This window comes from Sinocyclocheilus grahami, unplaced genomic scaffold (genome assembly GCF_001515645.1).
Source record: "Sinocyclocheilus grahami isolate Dianchi unplaced genomic scaffold, SAMN03320097.WGS_v1.1 scaffold528.1, whole genome shotgun sequence".
Lineage (NCBI taxonomy): Eukaryota > Metazoa > Chordata > Actinopteri > Cypriniformes > Cyprinidae > Sinocyclocheilus > Sinocyclocheilus grahami.
The window spans coordinates 181918-198062 of record NW_015505707.1 but is presented as its reverse complement, the minus strand read 5'-3'; the positions used below and the strand labels follow the sequence as shown (position 1 = coordinate 198062).

General features: G+C 37.4%; 2 protein-coding genes across 2 annotated transcripts; one reads left to right on the top strand and one right to left on the bottom strand.

Annotated features, from left to right (window-relative positions):
• The first annotated feature begins 3608 nt into the window (after positions 1–3608).
• On the top strand, positions 3609–5651 carry LOC107555245 (sodium/myo-inositol cotransporter-like). The gene has a single exon (XM_016237981.1). The coding sequence runs from the start codon at positions 3609–3611 to the stop codon at positions 5649–5651; it is 2043 nt and encodes a 680-aa protein (XP_016093467.1).
• Positions 5652–13822: 8171 nt separating this feature from the next.
• Positions 13823–15674, bottom strand: LOC107555244 (2-oxoglutarate receptor 1-like). The gene is made up of 2 exons (XM_016237980.1): positions 15619–15674; positions 13823–14897 (listed from the first exon to the last, which is right to left on the bottom strand). The coding sequence occupies exon 2, from the start codon at positions 14887–14889 to the stop codon at positions 13912–13914; it is 978 nt and encodes a 325-aa protein (XP_016093466.1). The 5' UTR covers positions 14890–14897; positions 15619–15674; the 3' UTR covers positions 13823–13911.
• Between the last annotated feature and the right edge of the window lie 471 nt (positions 15675–16145).

Here is a 16145-nt window from a genome sequence, read left to right as displayed (position 1 = left end):
TTTGCAGTTGGGAGGTTAACTTTCTAAACACCACTAATAACATTTCATTAAGTTGTTGGGGGGCACACTAGCAAGAAAGTGTGCATAGACTGAGGAGGAATCTTCTGTCGTCCTCTACTACACAGTCACTTATGTTCTCAGCTCAGACACAGAATCAGTTCAAGCCAGTGTTGAGACAACCCAAGGGTTCGAGTAACCTATTTTTCTCTTCATTCTATTTGTGTTCAATGGCTGCTGGGGCCTGAAGCTGCGGTCAAAGGCGGATCTGAATTGTCACTACATTAACAACAGTAGCAAAACTATTCTGGCACTAGATAAAGAACATCTCCAAATATTATTTCATGGTTTTGTGTTTTATGTTGTGTCTACATTATTTCTTTCTTTTTTTTTTTAATCTATATGGTTTTTTTTCTTCTTCTTTGAAACACAAATGCAAATAGGTTCGACTGAATGCATATCCGAGCTGGTCTTTGAAATGAAAGTGAATGGTGATTAAAGAACGTATTCCTTCCATTTACTGATCATTTTGCAAATGGAAGGTCAAGCCAAGTGCATTGCATTGTGTGCATTTAAGGAGAAATGTTACATACTGGACACAGAATACAGTTCTAAATGGCCAAAATAGTATAAGTGACATGTTATTATGCTATTGCAAATATAGCCAGAGGGTTTTCACACATCGTCTGACAGCTGCTTTGGTGTTCACTCCAGTGTTTGAACCATCAGCTGCTTTGCTGTCAGCTTTGAGCACTTCTGCCTCCTAGTGCATACTGAAAGAGCGCTGTCAATCACAAAACTGGGATCTAGAGAGGAAGGAGGCGGGGTACTGTATTCAAAAGGTGTCATGCTAGAAATTTCTACCATTAAAACATTTACTGAATACCATAGCATGGTACACTCTAAAAAATGCTGGGTTGTTTCAACCCAACTTTGGGTCAAATATGGACTAACCCAACCGTTGGGTTACATTTTTACATTCAATTTTTAACCCAAAAGTTCGGTTAGTCCATATTTGACCCAAAGTTGGGTTGAAACAACCCAGCATTTTTTAGAGTGTACATGTCGAGAGATAAAGTGGGGGGGGGGAAGAATTTGATATGGCGCCATGCATGTCCTCTACACTTTTGGGTAATTTTTGTTAACATACAGAGCTAGACTGCATTGTTTCATATTTTATAATTGTATAATAGGCTAGTTTAGATTATGATAGACTACACACCAGAGCACTAAAAAAACTGTGATGATGAGTTCACTTTAGTGTTGTATTGTAGTCTTGTGGGCGCTTATGGTTCAGCCTTGACCTACATAGTCACACCTGGCCTCTGTATACATACAAAAAGATCTTTATCTAGTCATGTACTAAGTATCACTCTATCACAAAGCTTCTGGATTTGTGCTCTTTCGTTGTCTTCTTGGAAACTTGTGAATTGAAAGTCGATGTCGCCATCATCTGACGATTATTTGTAGTCGCAGTTATAGGCTAAGCCAGTGTGCTTTTTTAAAAGTTTAAGCTTGTGCTATGCTCCTGTTCAGGTGGTGTGATCACACGTGGGTTAGTTTATCTCTACTGGTTATATGGTTTATGCTTAGCACAGATGATGATATAATGATGAGTGGAAATGAAGAGATCAAAACGGTTGCATGTTGCTGTTGACTTTGAGTCTGAAGTCAGTCATTTAAAATAGGCTATTTACTAAAATACCGTATAGTGACTACCTGCTGTAAATCCAAATAAATTCATATTGGATACAACACTTCTTATCTAGGCCAGTGGTTCTCAACACTGGTCCTGGAGGCAGCCCAACACTGCACATTTTGCATGTCTCCTTTCTCTGACACCAATTTCAGGTCTTGATGTCTCTACTAAGGAGCTGATGACCTGAATCAGGTGTGTTTAATTAAGGAGACATGCAAAGCGTGCAGTGTTGGGGTGCCTCCAGGACCAGGGTTGGGAACCACTGATCTAGGCTATATGAATTTGTCTATTTAGTTCTCAGCAACCACTTATAATTTGCCCCTGCATTGCTTAGGCACAATAATATAGGCTATTATTGCGTAATTAAGCAATGCAGTAAGCTATATTAATTAGAAAAATAAACATTCTATGGTACCTTTTTCAAACAAAGTGCATACAATTCAGTAGCCTAATCCTAATTTCTGACAAAACGCCAGACAGTTTTGTTTAAACAAGCATTTAAGCATTCATAATAAATGCATATGATTTGCATCGCAATTTGCAATGATATGCCATGATACAAGCATGTTTTGGGACATTTACCATTCGTAGTTAGGTACCTTGGAGCACGCTACGTCCATCTGATAGCATCACTGCACCATGGTAAAAGCCGCGGGTGGGCGGAGCGGATAAGGGGGGGAGTTTGGAGGCGTTAACGGTCTCTTCATACACCGGTTCAAGTGCATTGCATCCCTGCTTTTTAAAGACTTCGGTAAGTATGGCTGAGTTTTTACGGTTTAGAAATCACCGAGATCTCTGTCAGACTGTTCATGACCTGTGACGCGAGCTGATGTCTGAAAGTTTAGCTAATCTAGATTTACATGTGATTGGGTGATTTTATTAGGCTATTATTATTATTGTGCAGGGTGCTTATTACTTTCTTATCAAGTAGGCTATAACTGGTTTAACGTTCATTTGTGCTTTTGCATAACGATGGTACCAAATGAAGATGACTGTGGGGAAGATAACAACTAAATTTGATATTAACTTTTTTACACATTACAACTTCCAAATGTGTATTTATAAGTGTAAACACATGCAGTATGTGTAAGGTAATTGTATGGTATAATTGCCACCATTTTATTTTTCACATAATTATTGCTGTTGTTATTTGTTTGATTATTTATTTACTTAGCAGTTAAACTAAATGACAAAAAAAATTATAAAAGTACTAATAAATATTCCATGTAGTCAGTCAATTAGGCCTATTAAGTTCATCAAACTGTTTGCATAATAATGCATGGTTTACATAAATGTTTTAAAGTAGTTTTATACGCAGTTAAGTTAAAATACTTCCTGCAGTGGCGGTCCCAATGAGTATTTGGACTCTGAAATCACACTTAAAATATCTGTATTTGTGTGTCTCAAATGTGGCAGGATCAATCTTTTCTCTTCACTCACATCACTTTTCTTCATTTTTGCTCAATGTCTTTAGTGGATGTTTGAAGCCAGTTCTGTGGTTCAATAATTAATCACATTAACGATCAACATGGTCCACTAGCCACAAACAAATATTGTTAGGTTATCTTACTTAAATTGAAAATTATTGCTTACTTTTAAACACTGTCTTTGTTAATTTGTACTAAATTTTTTACTTTATCAAAAATATTTTAGCAGTCATTAAAATCTGCTCACAGAGTCTGAAAAATAAAGTACAGTGACGAATGAAAAGGGCCGTGTTTCATAAATTGTAACACTGTCTGCAGACATAAATAGAAGTTGTACTCTTTTTTTTTTTCCTGGCCTGTACCATGTTTGCCAACATCTAAATGGGGTTAGTGTTTTTTCAAGTCTATTAATTTTCTCTCTTTCAGAATACATTGCTATATGTGGCCCACCGAGTTGTATATCTCGTTCCACCAACAATTAAAAAATGGCAACAACAATGGAAGCAGCAGATATCGTTGTTGTTGCCATGTACTTCGTTCTTGTCCTGGCCGTTGGCTTTTTCGCGATGTGGAAGGCGAATCGAGGTACCGTGAGCGGATACTTCCTTGCTGGTCGTTCCATGAACTGGATGATGGTCGGTGCATCGCTGTTTGTGAGTAACATTGGCAGCGAGCACTTCATCGGCCTCGCTGGCTCAGGTGCAGCAAGCGGGTTTGCCGTAGGTGCTTGGGAGTTCAATGCGATTCTACTGCTGCAGCTCCTGGGCTGGGTCTTCATACCCGTTTACATCCACTCAGGTGTGTACACCATGCCGGAGTACCTCTCCAAAAGATTCGGCGGGAAGCGGCTAAAGTTTTTCTTCGCGTCCCTAACTCTACTCCTCTACATTTTCACCAAGCTCTCAGTGGATCTATATTCCGGAGCGCTCTTTATTCAGGAATCTCTGGGCTGGAACCTGTACGTGTCCATAATCCTGCTCATCACCATGACCGCCCTTCTCACGATAACTGGCGGTCTGGTGGCGGTTATCTACACGGACACTCTGCAGGCGTTCCTCATTATATCGGGAGCACTGTGCCTGATGGCTATCAGTTTAGTTAAGGTCGGAGGTCTCGAGGGTTTGTGCACCAAGTACATGAACGCCTCTCCCAACGTCACTGCCATTGAGCTCGAGAATAACATCACCTACTCCAATTCCTGCCATGTGCATCCAAAGCCTGATTCGTTTAAGATCTTAAGAGGTCCTTTGGACAAAGACCTGCCGTGGCCTGCTTTTCTTCTGGGCCAGACTCCAGCTTCGATCTGGTACTGGTGCGCTGATCAGGTCATAGTCCAGAGAGTCCTGGCAGCTCGAAATATTGCCCACGCAAAAGGGTCAACCCTGATGGCGGGCGTCCTGAAAGTCCTACCAATGTTTATCATTGTGATTCCAGGGATGATCTCCCGTGTGCTCTTTGCTGATGAACTTGCTTGCATCGGTCCAGAGCACTGCATGCAAGTCTGCAACAGCAAAGCCGGTTGCACTAACACCGCCTATCCTCGCCTCGTCATGAACGTCATGCCTGTAGGTCTACGAGGCTTGATGATGGCGGTGATGCTCGCCGCTCTCATGAGCGACTTGGACTCAATCTTTAACAGCGCCAGTACTATCTTCACCCTTGATATCTATAAGATGGTACGCCACCAGGCTTCCTCCAAAGAGCTCATGGTGGTGGGACGCATGTTTGTGGTCCTCATAGTGGCCATTAGCATAGCCTGGGTCCCATTCGTCGTTGAGATGCAAGGTGGTCAGATGTTCCTCTACATTCAGGAGGTGTCGGATTACCTTACGCCACCCATTGCTGCACTGTTCTTGCTTGGCGTCCTTTGGAAACGTTGCAATGAGACCGGTGCATTCTGGGGTGGAATTGTTGGCTTCTTGCTAGGAGCCGTAAGACTCATTCTTGCCTTTGTTTATAGAGAGCCGGACTGTGACACAACCGATGACCGCCCTGCTTTCATCAAGGATGTTCATTTCATGTATGTGGCGGCTGTGTTGTTTTGGGTTTCGGGGCTCGTGACGGTAGTGGTCAGTCTTTGCACGGATCCACCGAGCAAGGAACAGATTGCTACAACTACTTTGTGGGGACTGCGCAACAGGAATCAAACCGAGAACAGCAAACTTCCTCAGCTTTCTGTAGAAACAAAAAAAGAGAAGACAATGAATGAAGTGGAAATCAAACCATCATCTCAGGTTATTCAAACAGGGCCTGAAATACTTCCAAATGGCCACTTGGAGTCTCAAGATACCCACAAACAACAGGGCATTGATCATGTAGGTGGACATAAGGGACGGAGTGTGAAATGTTTGGAGTGGTTTTGTGGGTATAATAAAAATTTAGAGGAACCAGATTCACCTTTTGGAGATGAAGACAGGAATGTTACTGAAATGCTCAAAGAACCTCCAAAAACCAAAATTATCCTCAATCTCGGTCTCTTGTTAGTGTGCGCACTTGGAATGTTCTTGTTTGTATACTTTTCTTTGTAATGCTCATAATTTTAACTATCGATCTATTTGAGTTTACATTGCAAAAATATTATATTGATATTCTTATAGATTATTTTAAACCTATATATCTAAAGTGCAATTCTGGTTGTAATTTATATTTCTCAAGAGTGTTTTGCACTGAAGTATTGCATAATGTACAACTCACATTGTAATGCCAAGTATTACTGCGCTGCCAATACTGTGCAATAACATTTCAGATGTTCACATTGTGTATAATTAATACTCTGACATAACAATCAAATAATTGATGTAATTGCATGTGAAAATCCAAAATCTAAAAGTAAGAAACATCTTCATAAGTCAAAATGTGTCAATTCTAATTACAATTTTTTTTAAAGAATTGCCTTTTTCGTTCTTTTTTTTCTTCACACGTCACCTCCACATTTAGTGTTGATTATATCAAAACCACACGAATCATTAATGTTGATTACCACAACCATAAATAAATCATAAATACATTTCCACTTCTACTTTTTTCTTACTGTCAAGTCCCTGCTTTTCTTGAAAAATCTTGGTTATGTTGGACCATTTAACAGAACAATAGAAGTGAAAGGGGGCGAAAAGTTTAGCCACCAGTATCTGTGCATGCTAACATTTAAAAAAAAGAAAGCTTGTCAACCCTTTTTAGGTAAATGATTTAAACAGGTTTACAGAAGAATTTTCATGTTTCTGCCTAAATTTTCCAAAAAAGTTGGCCATATTAACTTCCATTATAAGTGGCTTAGTGTAACTTTGGTTTCAATTTTGTTTTCACTGAAAAATTTAAATGAGAACAAGGGATGAGTCTCTTTTTTCCCACAATTTTCACAAATGCGGTTGATAGAAAGAACCTAGAAAAGGTTTTGCTTATTTGCTTATATTTTTTTGTCTTTGTGCATTTGTAACTCCATTAGAGTAATGTAGGTTAAATTTAACAGTCTGTGAACTGACAGTGTGTGAGTGTGTGTGTGTGTGTGTGTGTGTGTGTGTGTGTGTGTGTCTATCTCACCACTGAAAACATCTCTACCCACTGCTGACCCCATTTAAAAATCCATATAACTTTTTTGGGTTTGTTTGTTAATGCGTGTTTGTCATTCTTTAAGGTCACTGGAATTATGTGGGCTAATTAAAAACTCTTGTCCAAATAATAAAGCATTCAAATATTTAACTCTTCAACCTGAAACTGTACTTTCCCAGTCCATGTTAGCATAGCGACTGAAATAAAATAATTTCGGTGTCTCTCTCTTGTGCTTTTGTATTTACTTGGCTTGCATTCTTTAGTTTTTAGAAGTAAGGTGGTGGGTATTTCTGTATTCAGGTCTTTGTGGTTTTCTTTCTTTGGAACCTCTCCTTTGTAGATTTGTGGGTTGTATGTGGTCAATTGCACCGAAGGATGAAAACCACTGGAAACAGCAGCAGATATAACTGCAGGTTTTCACACATGCATGACCAGAGACGGTGAGGGATCTTGGCGATTCGTATCATTTCCTTACAGGTTTGAAATGCCATTTCTCGTCTGCGCTATTTTTTTTTAATTACTTCCCGTATGTGGCCTTACAGTACATGACATTTTCATGCCAACAGAGTTTGGTATCAAATGCCACACAGTTCTCTTGCTCTATATTTATACAGGTTTGTTGATTTTACAACAGGTTTCCCTTGTCTGCAGAGCTAGGTTTATTAAGTTCACTTGTGTGACAGTCTGCTAGTCAAGTTGACTTAGGTTAGTACTTTGGCTGAGAAGTCAGTTGTGGTTTGGCTGTATCAAGGCCAGTCTGCGTGAATGTGTGTGTGTGTATGTGTGTGTGTGTTTACAGGCAACTCTGAATTCCCAGAAGTAAGAAGGATGTACTTCTTTATTTAATATTTAAATCAGAATAGTGTGAGTACTGCGAACTTGCGTGTAGAAACTACTCTGTTAATTAGCCATCACAAAAATGCATTCCATATATCTCATTGTTAACACAACTACTCTTAAAAAACTTTTTACAAAGGCTGTGTGGTACTTTAAGGCATCTTCTTGATTAGGTGGGGATGTGATATTGTTGTGAGAAAACATCAGAACAATGATAAAGAGTAATCTTTATTTGTTGACTATCATTGGAGATGAGGACTTTATGGGAAAAGCTCCAAAAAAAAAATCCTTGCACTATATTTTAAGTTCTTCCAGGTGTCAAATGTCTCCAGATTTTAGTTTTGGAATTATACAGTAGGTGACATTTGATATGAAGGAGAGAACAAATGGGGTCTGAAGTGCAGTATTGTGTTTTATTTACTGATGTACACAGTAAACCTGCTAGGCCTGTTCTAGTTATCATACATGTTTGCATAGTTTGCCATTTTACTGTGAAAACTGCCATACTGCCATACACATGTCTGATTTTAAAATTTTGGGTATTTTATATGTGTTGCTTAGTATCATTTCAAAACACAGTCCACTCTCTGATAATTAACGCCGCAATTTTGTGACTTGAAATTTAGTTTTAAGCAGTTGTGTTCTTGTTGATCAAATACCTGTTACTGTACATTGTTAGTTCAAATTAAATTTTAAACTTTTTGTTTGTTTGTTTGTTTGTTTTTCAGTATATAATTATTCATGTTTTGTTGAGCTCATGTTGACATGTTATAGAGCGTGGAATATTTGTACTTTTACAGTAGCAATTGGTCACAGTCATTTGAAATTAACTAGTGAACATTAAAGTTACAGCAACATATACACATATAAACACACATTCAAGCATTTAGGGTTGGTACGTTTTTTATTTTTTATTTTAATGGAATGCTCTTCTGCTCACCAAGGCTGCATTTATTTGATCAGAAATACAGTAAAATTGTAAAATATTAAGATAACTGTTTTCTATGTGAATATATAGAAAAATGTAATTGATTTCTGTGATCAAAGCTGAATTTCCAGCATCATTACTCTATTCTTCAATGTCACATGATCCTTCAGACTGGTTTCAGTCCATCGCGTGCCACCTGAGAACATCCTTATACTTTACCGGTGACATAACATGCGCATGTGAAAGCAGGAAATAAAACAATAAATGCCAGGGAAATGCAAAAAAGAATACTACTGAATTGTGTGATGTTATGAAACACCTTTTGCGATCTTGTTTCCATGTAGCAGTAAATATACAGGGGATTTTGTTTTAACATGCAGTACAGTTTGGGGAACCAAAACCTTCAGTGTTGATAAATGGCAGTTATTGGTGATTATCAGTCCATATAGATCATCATATCCTAATGATTCTGATTGTTCATTTGCAGCAAATAAGATCTCTTTAATATTTAAGTTGTTTCAATGACATTGATTATAGAGCAAATGGAGTCTTCTTGATAAAGAGATCTCAATAATTTTACTTGTCTCCTCTTGAGTTTCAGATCTTAAAAAGCGTCTCTTTTATTTTTCCTTAAATTTGTCCAAGATAGCAAAATCTGCAATCATAAGTCTGAATATCTGCATGAATTGTATTGCTCTTACTTGACAACTGTTAACTAATTGTCATTTTGATTTACTTCTCTAAACGCATTTTAGTAGAAGCATCTGAAATCAAGTTGATGTTTAAATGAACCTTAATCTCAGAATGTCTTCTGAGTTATGAAAGAGAAACTCTTTCTGAGCATTGACATTTTCCCATTGGCTAGGTCTAAAGAAAGTTCTTTGAAGATAACAGGCGTTTCTATTCTTACCTTATTCAAATGTAGATTGAGAAACAGTTGTTTTTATTGCGTTAATGAGTCACACTGTGAAGCGTCAGAAGTCAGTGGTTTGTGAACTTTTTTGATGTTGCATAATTCTAGATATATTTGGCTTTTACAGGTTGCAAAACTTGTCTGAGACGCAACAATTAAAGTCATGATGCACAGCCATGTCAATGAGAACATCCTTATACTTTACCGGTGACATAACATGCGCATGTGAAAGCAGGAAATAAAACAATAAATGCCAGGGAAATGCAAAAAAGAATACTACTGAATTGTGTGATGTTATGAAACACCTTTTGCGATCTTGTTTCCATGTAGCAGTAAATATACAGGGGATTTTTTTTTAACATGCAGTACAGTTTGGGGAACCAAAACCTTCAGTGTTGATAAATGGCAGTTATTGGTGATTATCAGTCCATATTGATCATCATATCCTAATGATTCTGATTGTTCATTTGCAGCAAATAAGATCTCTTTAATATTTCAGTTGTTTCAATGACATTGATTATAGAGCAAATGGAGTCTTCTTGATAAAAAGATCTCAATAATTTTACTTGTCTCCTCTTGAGTTTCAGATCTTAAAAAGCGTCTCTTTTATTTTTCCTTAAATTTGTCCAAGATAGCAAAATCTGCAATCATAAGTCTGAATATCTGCATGAATTGTATTGCTCTTACTTGACAACTGTTAACTAATTGTCATTTTGATTTACTTCTCTAAACGCATTTTAGTAGAAGCATCTGAAATCAAGTTGATGTTTAAATGAACCTTAATCTCAGAATGTCTTCTGAGTTATGAAAGAGAAACTCTTTCTGAGCATTGACATTTTCCCATTGGCTAGGTCTAAAGAAAGTTCTTTGAAGATAACAGGCGTTTCTATTCTTACCTTATTCAAATGTAGATTGAGAAACAGTTGTTTTTATTGCGTTAATGAGTCACACTGTGAAGCATCAGAAGTCAGTGGTTTGTGAACTTTTTTGATGTTGCATAATTCTAGATATATTTGTCTTTTACAGGTTGCAAAACTTGTCTGAGACGCAACAATTAAAGTCATGATGCACAGCCATGTCATCTCAAACCATCAAATGCTTGATAGTAATTTGCATTGGAGAATGTGATTTTTTTCCTGTATAATTGTGTGTTTAGACCACTTTAGACTGTGCATTCAGCTGCATTTATTTATTTATATTTGTATTTATATTTCTAAATATTTAAATTTAAATATGAATGAACTATTTTGTTATGTGCTTGTTTTTTACTATTTCTATTTAGCTTTATTTTTATTTCTGTTTTAGTTTTACTATAATGTTTGACTAATTTTAGTACGTGTTATGTCAGTTTAGATTTATGTAATATTTTTCATCTAGTTTTTCATCTAATATTTATATTTTATTCTATTTCGGCTTTAGCTTTGGTTGACAGTAACAGTCAATAGGGTCCAGTGTTGCTTTGGGCCCCAATGTTTATTTAAAACATTGTGTAACTGTGCGTGCCTAGAGTCATAATAGAGTTTCAATGAAGCACACGGCTTATACAGTTAAACCGGAAACTTGGGAAATCCCGTGCCTACTGTCCTTTATTCACAATTTTTTTAATCACCTTGGAGACTGAACTAGTATTGATTTACAATAAATATGCAGAAGTTGATTCTTCTTTTTGTCCAGGTTTGACGGTTAGTGTAGGTGTTTCCTCATCGTGTGAACAACAGATGAAATCTGAGCTGATCGACCTGAGATATTTAATACAAGGTGAAGTCGTTGAGGAACTAATTTGATTTCATTACAGAAAAAAGTGAATCGCTTCCACTAAAGTGATGACTTGCGTTATTCAATGGTTAGTTCACCCAAAAATGAAAATTAGCCCATGATTTACTCTCAGGGCATCCTAGGTGTATATGACTTTCTTCTTTCAGATGAATCCAATTGGAGTTATATTAAAAAAATGTCCTGGCTCTTCCAAGCTTTATAATGGCAGTGGGTGCATGTTTTTTTCAACAGTCCAAAAGAAGTCCAATATAGCGCATTCATCCATAATAAAGCTGGCCTCTTACAAAAATGCATCGATTCACTACAGGAGGCCTTTATTCACCCCTGGAGCCGTGTGAGGCACGCTTTATTATGGATAGATGTGCTTTATTGAACTTCTTTTGGACTTTTGAATGAAAACACTCGCCCACTGCCGTGTGCTGTTTTCTCTGTTGTTATGTTTGCTTGTAAAGCGCTTTGAGAAAGCAACTTTTAAAGGCGCTATATAAAATAAATTTATTATTATTATTATTATTATTATTAAACACACCTAGGATTCCTTGAGGGTGAGTAATCATGGGCTAATTTTCATTTTTGTATAGCGCATTCATCCATAATAAAGCTGGCCTCTTACAAAAATGCATCGATTCACTACAGGAGGCCTTTATTCACCCCCGGAGCCGTGTGAGGCACGCTTTATTATGGATAGATGCGCTTTATTGAACTTCTTTTGGACTTTTGAATGAAAACACTCGCCCACTGCCGTGTGCTGTTTTCTCTGTTGTTATGTTTGCTTGTAAAGCGCTTTGAGAAAGCAACTTTTAAAGGCGCTATATAAAATAAATGTATTATTATTATTATTATTATTATTATTAAACACACCAAGGATTCCTTGAGGGTGAGTAATCATGGGCTAATTTTCATTTTTGTGTTAACTAACCCTTTCAGTGTTCATTACAAACTAAAACCCTAGTATAGTATAATGCGTGAATGCGGCAAAAACCTCTTACGGTAATAAACACACCCTTATTTGCTTCTCAATAGGTTTTGACAGAGATTCCCGTTTCCTCTTTCTTTACTGTGAAACAATGCATCTAAATTAATAAGCAGGAACCTGGTGCTGTTTTTCCAGACATGCCTTTTTCAGACGAATCTGATAAACCAGTTACTCTATTCAGAGCTACATACTGGCAAGTTTATGTAAGACATCAATTGAGCAACTAAAGGCATTGACGTTCTGACTGAAATAGCTCTATCGAGACAATTGTGCAATGCAGATATCATTCCAACTACTTTAGTTTCAATGTTTTTATCTGTTTTGAATGTACAGTACATAGCAAAAGTAAATGGAAATTTTAGTCACTTTTATTGCTGTTAATCTTGTATGACAAAGGAACATAACACCATCATCAAGTCAAGGCTGCCACAAACACAGAGACCATTAATGTTTTAATGGTAAACAGCAATGCAATAACATAATTACATGGAACATGCCTTTGCATATTTGTTTACATCAGGGCCATATATTTTTGACTGTAGTGGTGCCTTGTTTGCACTCTGGAGCCAAAGAGGGTTGTTTGTTCTGAAATGTCTTTTTCAGACGAATCTGATAAACCAGTTACTCTATTCAGAGCTACATACTGGCAAGTTTATGTAAGACATCAATTGAGCAACTAAAGGCATTGACGTTCTGACTGAAATAGCTCTATCGAGACAATTGTGCAATGCAGATATCATTCCAACTACTTTAGTTTCAATGTTTTTATCTGTTTTGAATGTACAGTACATAGCAAAAGTAAATGGAAATTTTAGTCACTTTTATTGCTGTTAATCTTGTATGACAAAGGAACATAACACCATCATCAAGTCAAGGCTGCCACAAACACAGAGACCATTAATGTATTAATGGTAAACAGCAATGCAATAACATAATTACATGGAACATGCCTTTGCATATTTGTTTACATCAGGGCCATATATTTTTGACTGTAGTGGTGCCTTGTTTGCACTCTGGAGCCAAAGAGGGTTGTTTGTTCTGAAATGGCACATTTGTGACCCAATACCATAAAAGCAGTCATACGTAGCACAGGTATATTAAGAATAGATCATGTTCCATGAAGATATTTTGTACATTTTCTATTGTAAATAAATCATTCATTTTTGATTAGTAATATGCATTGCTAAGAACTTCATTTGGACAATTTTAAAGGAGATTTTCTCAATATATTGACAATATGAAACATTTTCAATAATATACAGTGTATAAAGCCACATTGAGGTAATATTATAACAGTTAAACAAGTTTTAGGCAAGGCCTGGCACGTTAATAATGGAAAAAGCATTGCAACATATGCATTTGCATCTTTTTGCTTTTATAAAATGGCAACAAGAAGTAATATGATAAATATATATATATATATATTAAAAGTAACATGGAAGATTTTATTTTTTACTTTTTCAAGTTTAAATTTTCATCTAATAATAATTTCTTTATTCATTTCAGCTTTATTTTAATGAACAAAAGGAATTTTTTTTTTACAGTTTTAATGTTTTATATTAGTTAACAATAACAAGTGAATAGGGTCCAATGTTGCTTCTTCACAATATCTTTTTGCATTCAGCAGAAGAAAAAAAAAGTCATACAGGTCTGGTACAACGTGAGTAAATGATGACAGAAAGTCATTTTATGGTGGAGAACCCCTTCATATGTCGGCCTTTGACTTTGGCTCATCGTTTACTGTACATTTCAAACACCAGCATGAGTCTCAGCTGCTTTGGTCATGCGTGATGTTGGTCGTGGGTTTGTTGATCACAGCCGCTTTAACAATCCCTTTAGTTTTGCCACGAGCCGATCACATTTGAACATTTCCACGAAGGCCTGCTTAAAACAATCACCCGATAACGTATAGAGCGGCAGGTTGAAAATGATGTTGATTGCAGCGATCGGCCTCGAGATGATATAGGCGGCGTGAGCCCAGCGGTCCAGCATGCAGTCGGTTTCCAGAGTGAGTCTCGTGTAGATCCTCCAAGCCCGTAGCACGTGAAAAGGGAAAAAGCACACAATGAAGCACGTCAGAATCAACACGATGAGGCGCCTCGCTCGAACCCGTTTGCTGCTTTCCTTATGAGGACCTTTCTTTAGCACTTTAATGATGCGCCAGTAGCAAAGACAGACCACGACTAGAGGAACCAGAAATCCAAGCACGGTCAACACCCAACTATACGGCCACATGAATTGTGGGTTGTTGCTCGCAAGATCCAAGCAGTAGGTTTTGTTGTCGTGCTGCTTCATTTCAATTTGGTTAAAAATCGGACTTATTTCTGCAACCGCCACGGCCCAGCACAGGATGCACGCCAGCGTTCCCCAGCGCTTCTGCTTGATGCTGTGTGTGTGCGTCGGATGCACGACCGCCACGTAGCGAAAGATGGCCAGACAGGTGAGGAAGAGGATGCTGCCGTAGAGGTTGAAGTGGAAGATGAAGCGCGTGAAGCGACACATGATGATGCCCAGCGTCCACGAGTCATTGAGGCTGTAGTAGTAGGTCAGGAAGGGCAAGGAGATCATGAAGAGGAGGTCGGTGATGACGAGGTTCACCATGATGATGGTGCTGCTCTTCCAGGGACGAACTTTAGTCACGTAGACCAGCAGAGCGGTGATGTTGCCAATCACACCTACGACGAAGATGGTGCCGTATAACACGGGCAGATAGTAGCGCTTCATCAGATCGTCCACATCGGTGCAGTTGTCAGTCGAGCTGTTGCTCCAGCCATAGTAAAGGTTGCTCATGGTTGTTCCTGCAGCAGGAATGAAGAAAAAATTGTTAGAAAGCTCACATGCAACATTTGTCTAACTGATCATTCCTGGGATTTCAGGCACGACTTGGTTCGGTTTGTTATACCTGATTTCACACAATAACCTCATAAAGGTTATTTAAACACTGCAGTCTGCATGCCATCTCTGTTTAAACACTGAATTTCAATCTGAAACTGATTTGCAGTAATAGTTATTTCACATTTTTTATATGTGAAATATGTATTATTTTTTTATCAATAATAATAATAATAATATACATTTAATTACAATTAAAATAATATAATTTAAAAATTATATTATATAATCTTAACTGTTAGCTACATCAGGTAAAAAAAAAAAAAATTTTATTACAGAGCAAATTCATTTCAAATCTAGTGTTTTTACACTATTTGGAATAATTATATTACATTTGGATTGAATCCTTTTTTTTTTTTTCAACAGCATTTTTGTCATATTTCCTGTAAAGATATCTAAACAGCCTGTTTAGTTAAGGAACAAAAAAATATTATCAGTATTATATTTATATTATTGGTCAACGTATTACTTAAACACAAAATCATGACAAATATATATATATATGGAGTTTTGCTTTTAAGGAAATGTATTGTTTAAAGGGTGTTTAGATATGACGATGACAAAAATACTGAGATCTAAAAACACAGTTCAACAGTCTGTTTTAGAAGTAAATGAATGAATACTTACAATGTGTGCAGATGCTTCAGGTTCAGCCGCTGGTTCCTCAGTGAAACGGACTGCGGTGATCTCGAGAACCGTTTAAAACCCCCGAGCTGATCCTCCCTCTTTTACGGAAGAGTTCCTGATCAATCTCTTTTGCAGATCTTATTCATTTGCATTCCTGTGTGTCACATCCGAATACCAGCAGTGAACCATCTGCTGACTGACACACAGTACACACACACAGGTTGACTGACACACAGGCCTACAATCCGTGAACACATGGGAATATGGGCAGGGTTTACAGCTACTGCCTCACAGATGTGATCTCATTGTTATGATACTTGGCTTTGGGGAAGTGTGTCACTGGTAAATTCCTTTGCTGTCAATGCTGTATTAACATGATACACCTATACGAACACCTGATTGAAGATGTTTTATCAGTTTTGATAAAATGAACATGTCCGGGAGGCAGCGGTGCAATTATCAGCTTTACAAAAAACACTGTGCCAAGAGAAATAAATAATGCTTAGTCTTAACTGGCATTCTATCCA

Coding starts and splice junctions, on each gene's coding strand:
- LOC107555245 (XM_016237981.1), top strand. CDS start 3,609: ATGGCAACAACAATGGAAGCAGCAGATATCGTTGTTGTTGCCATGTAC.
- LOC107555244 (XM_016237980.1), bottom strand. CDS start 14,889: ATGAGCAACCTTTACTATGGCTGGAGCAACAGCTCGACTGACAACTGC.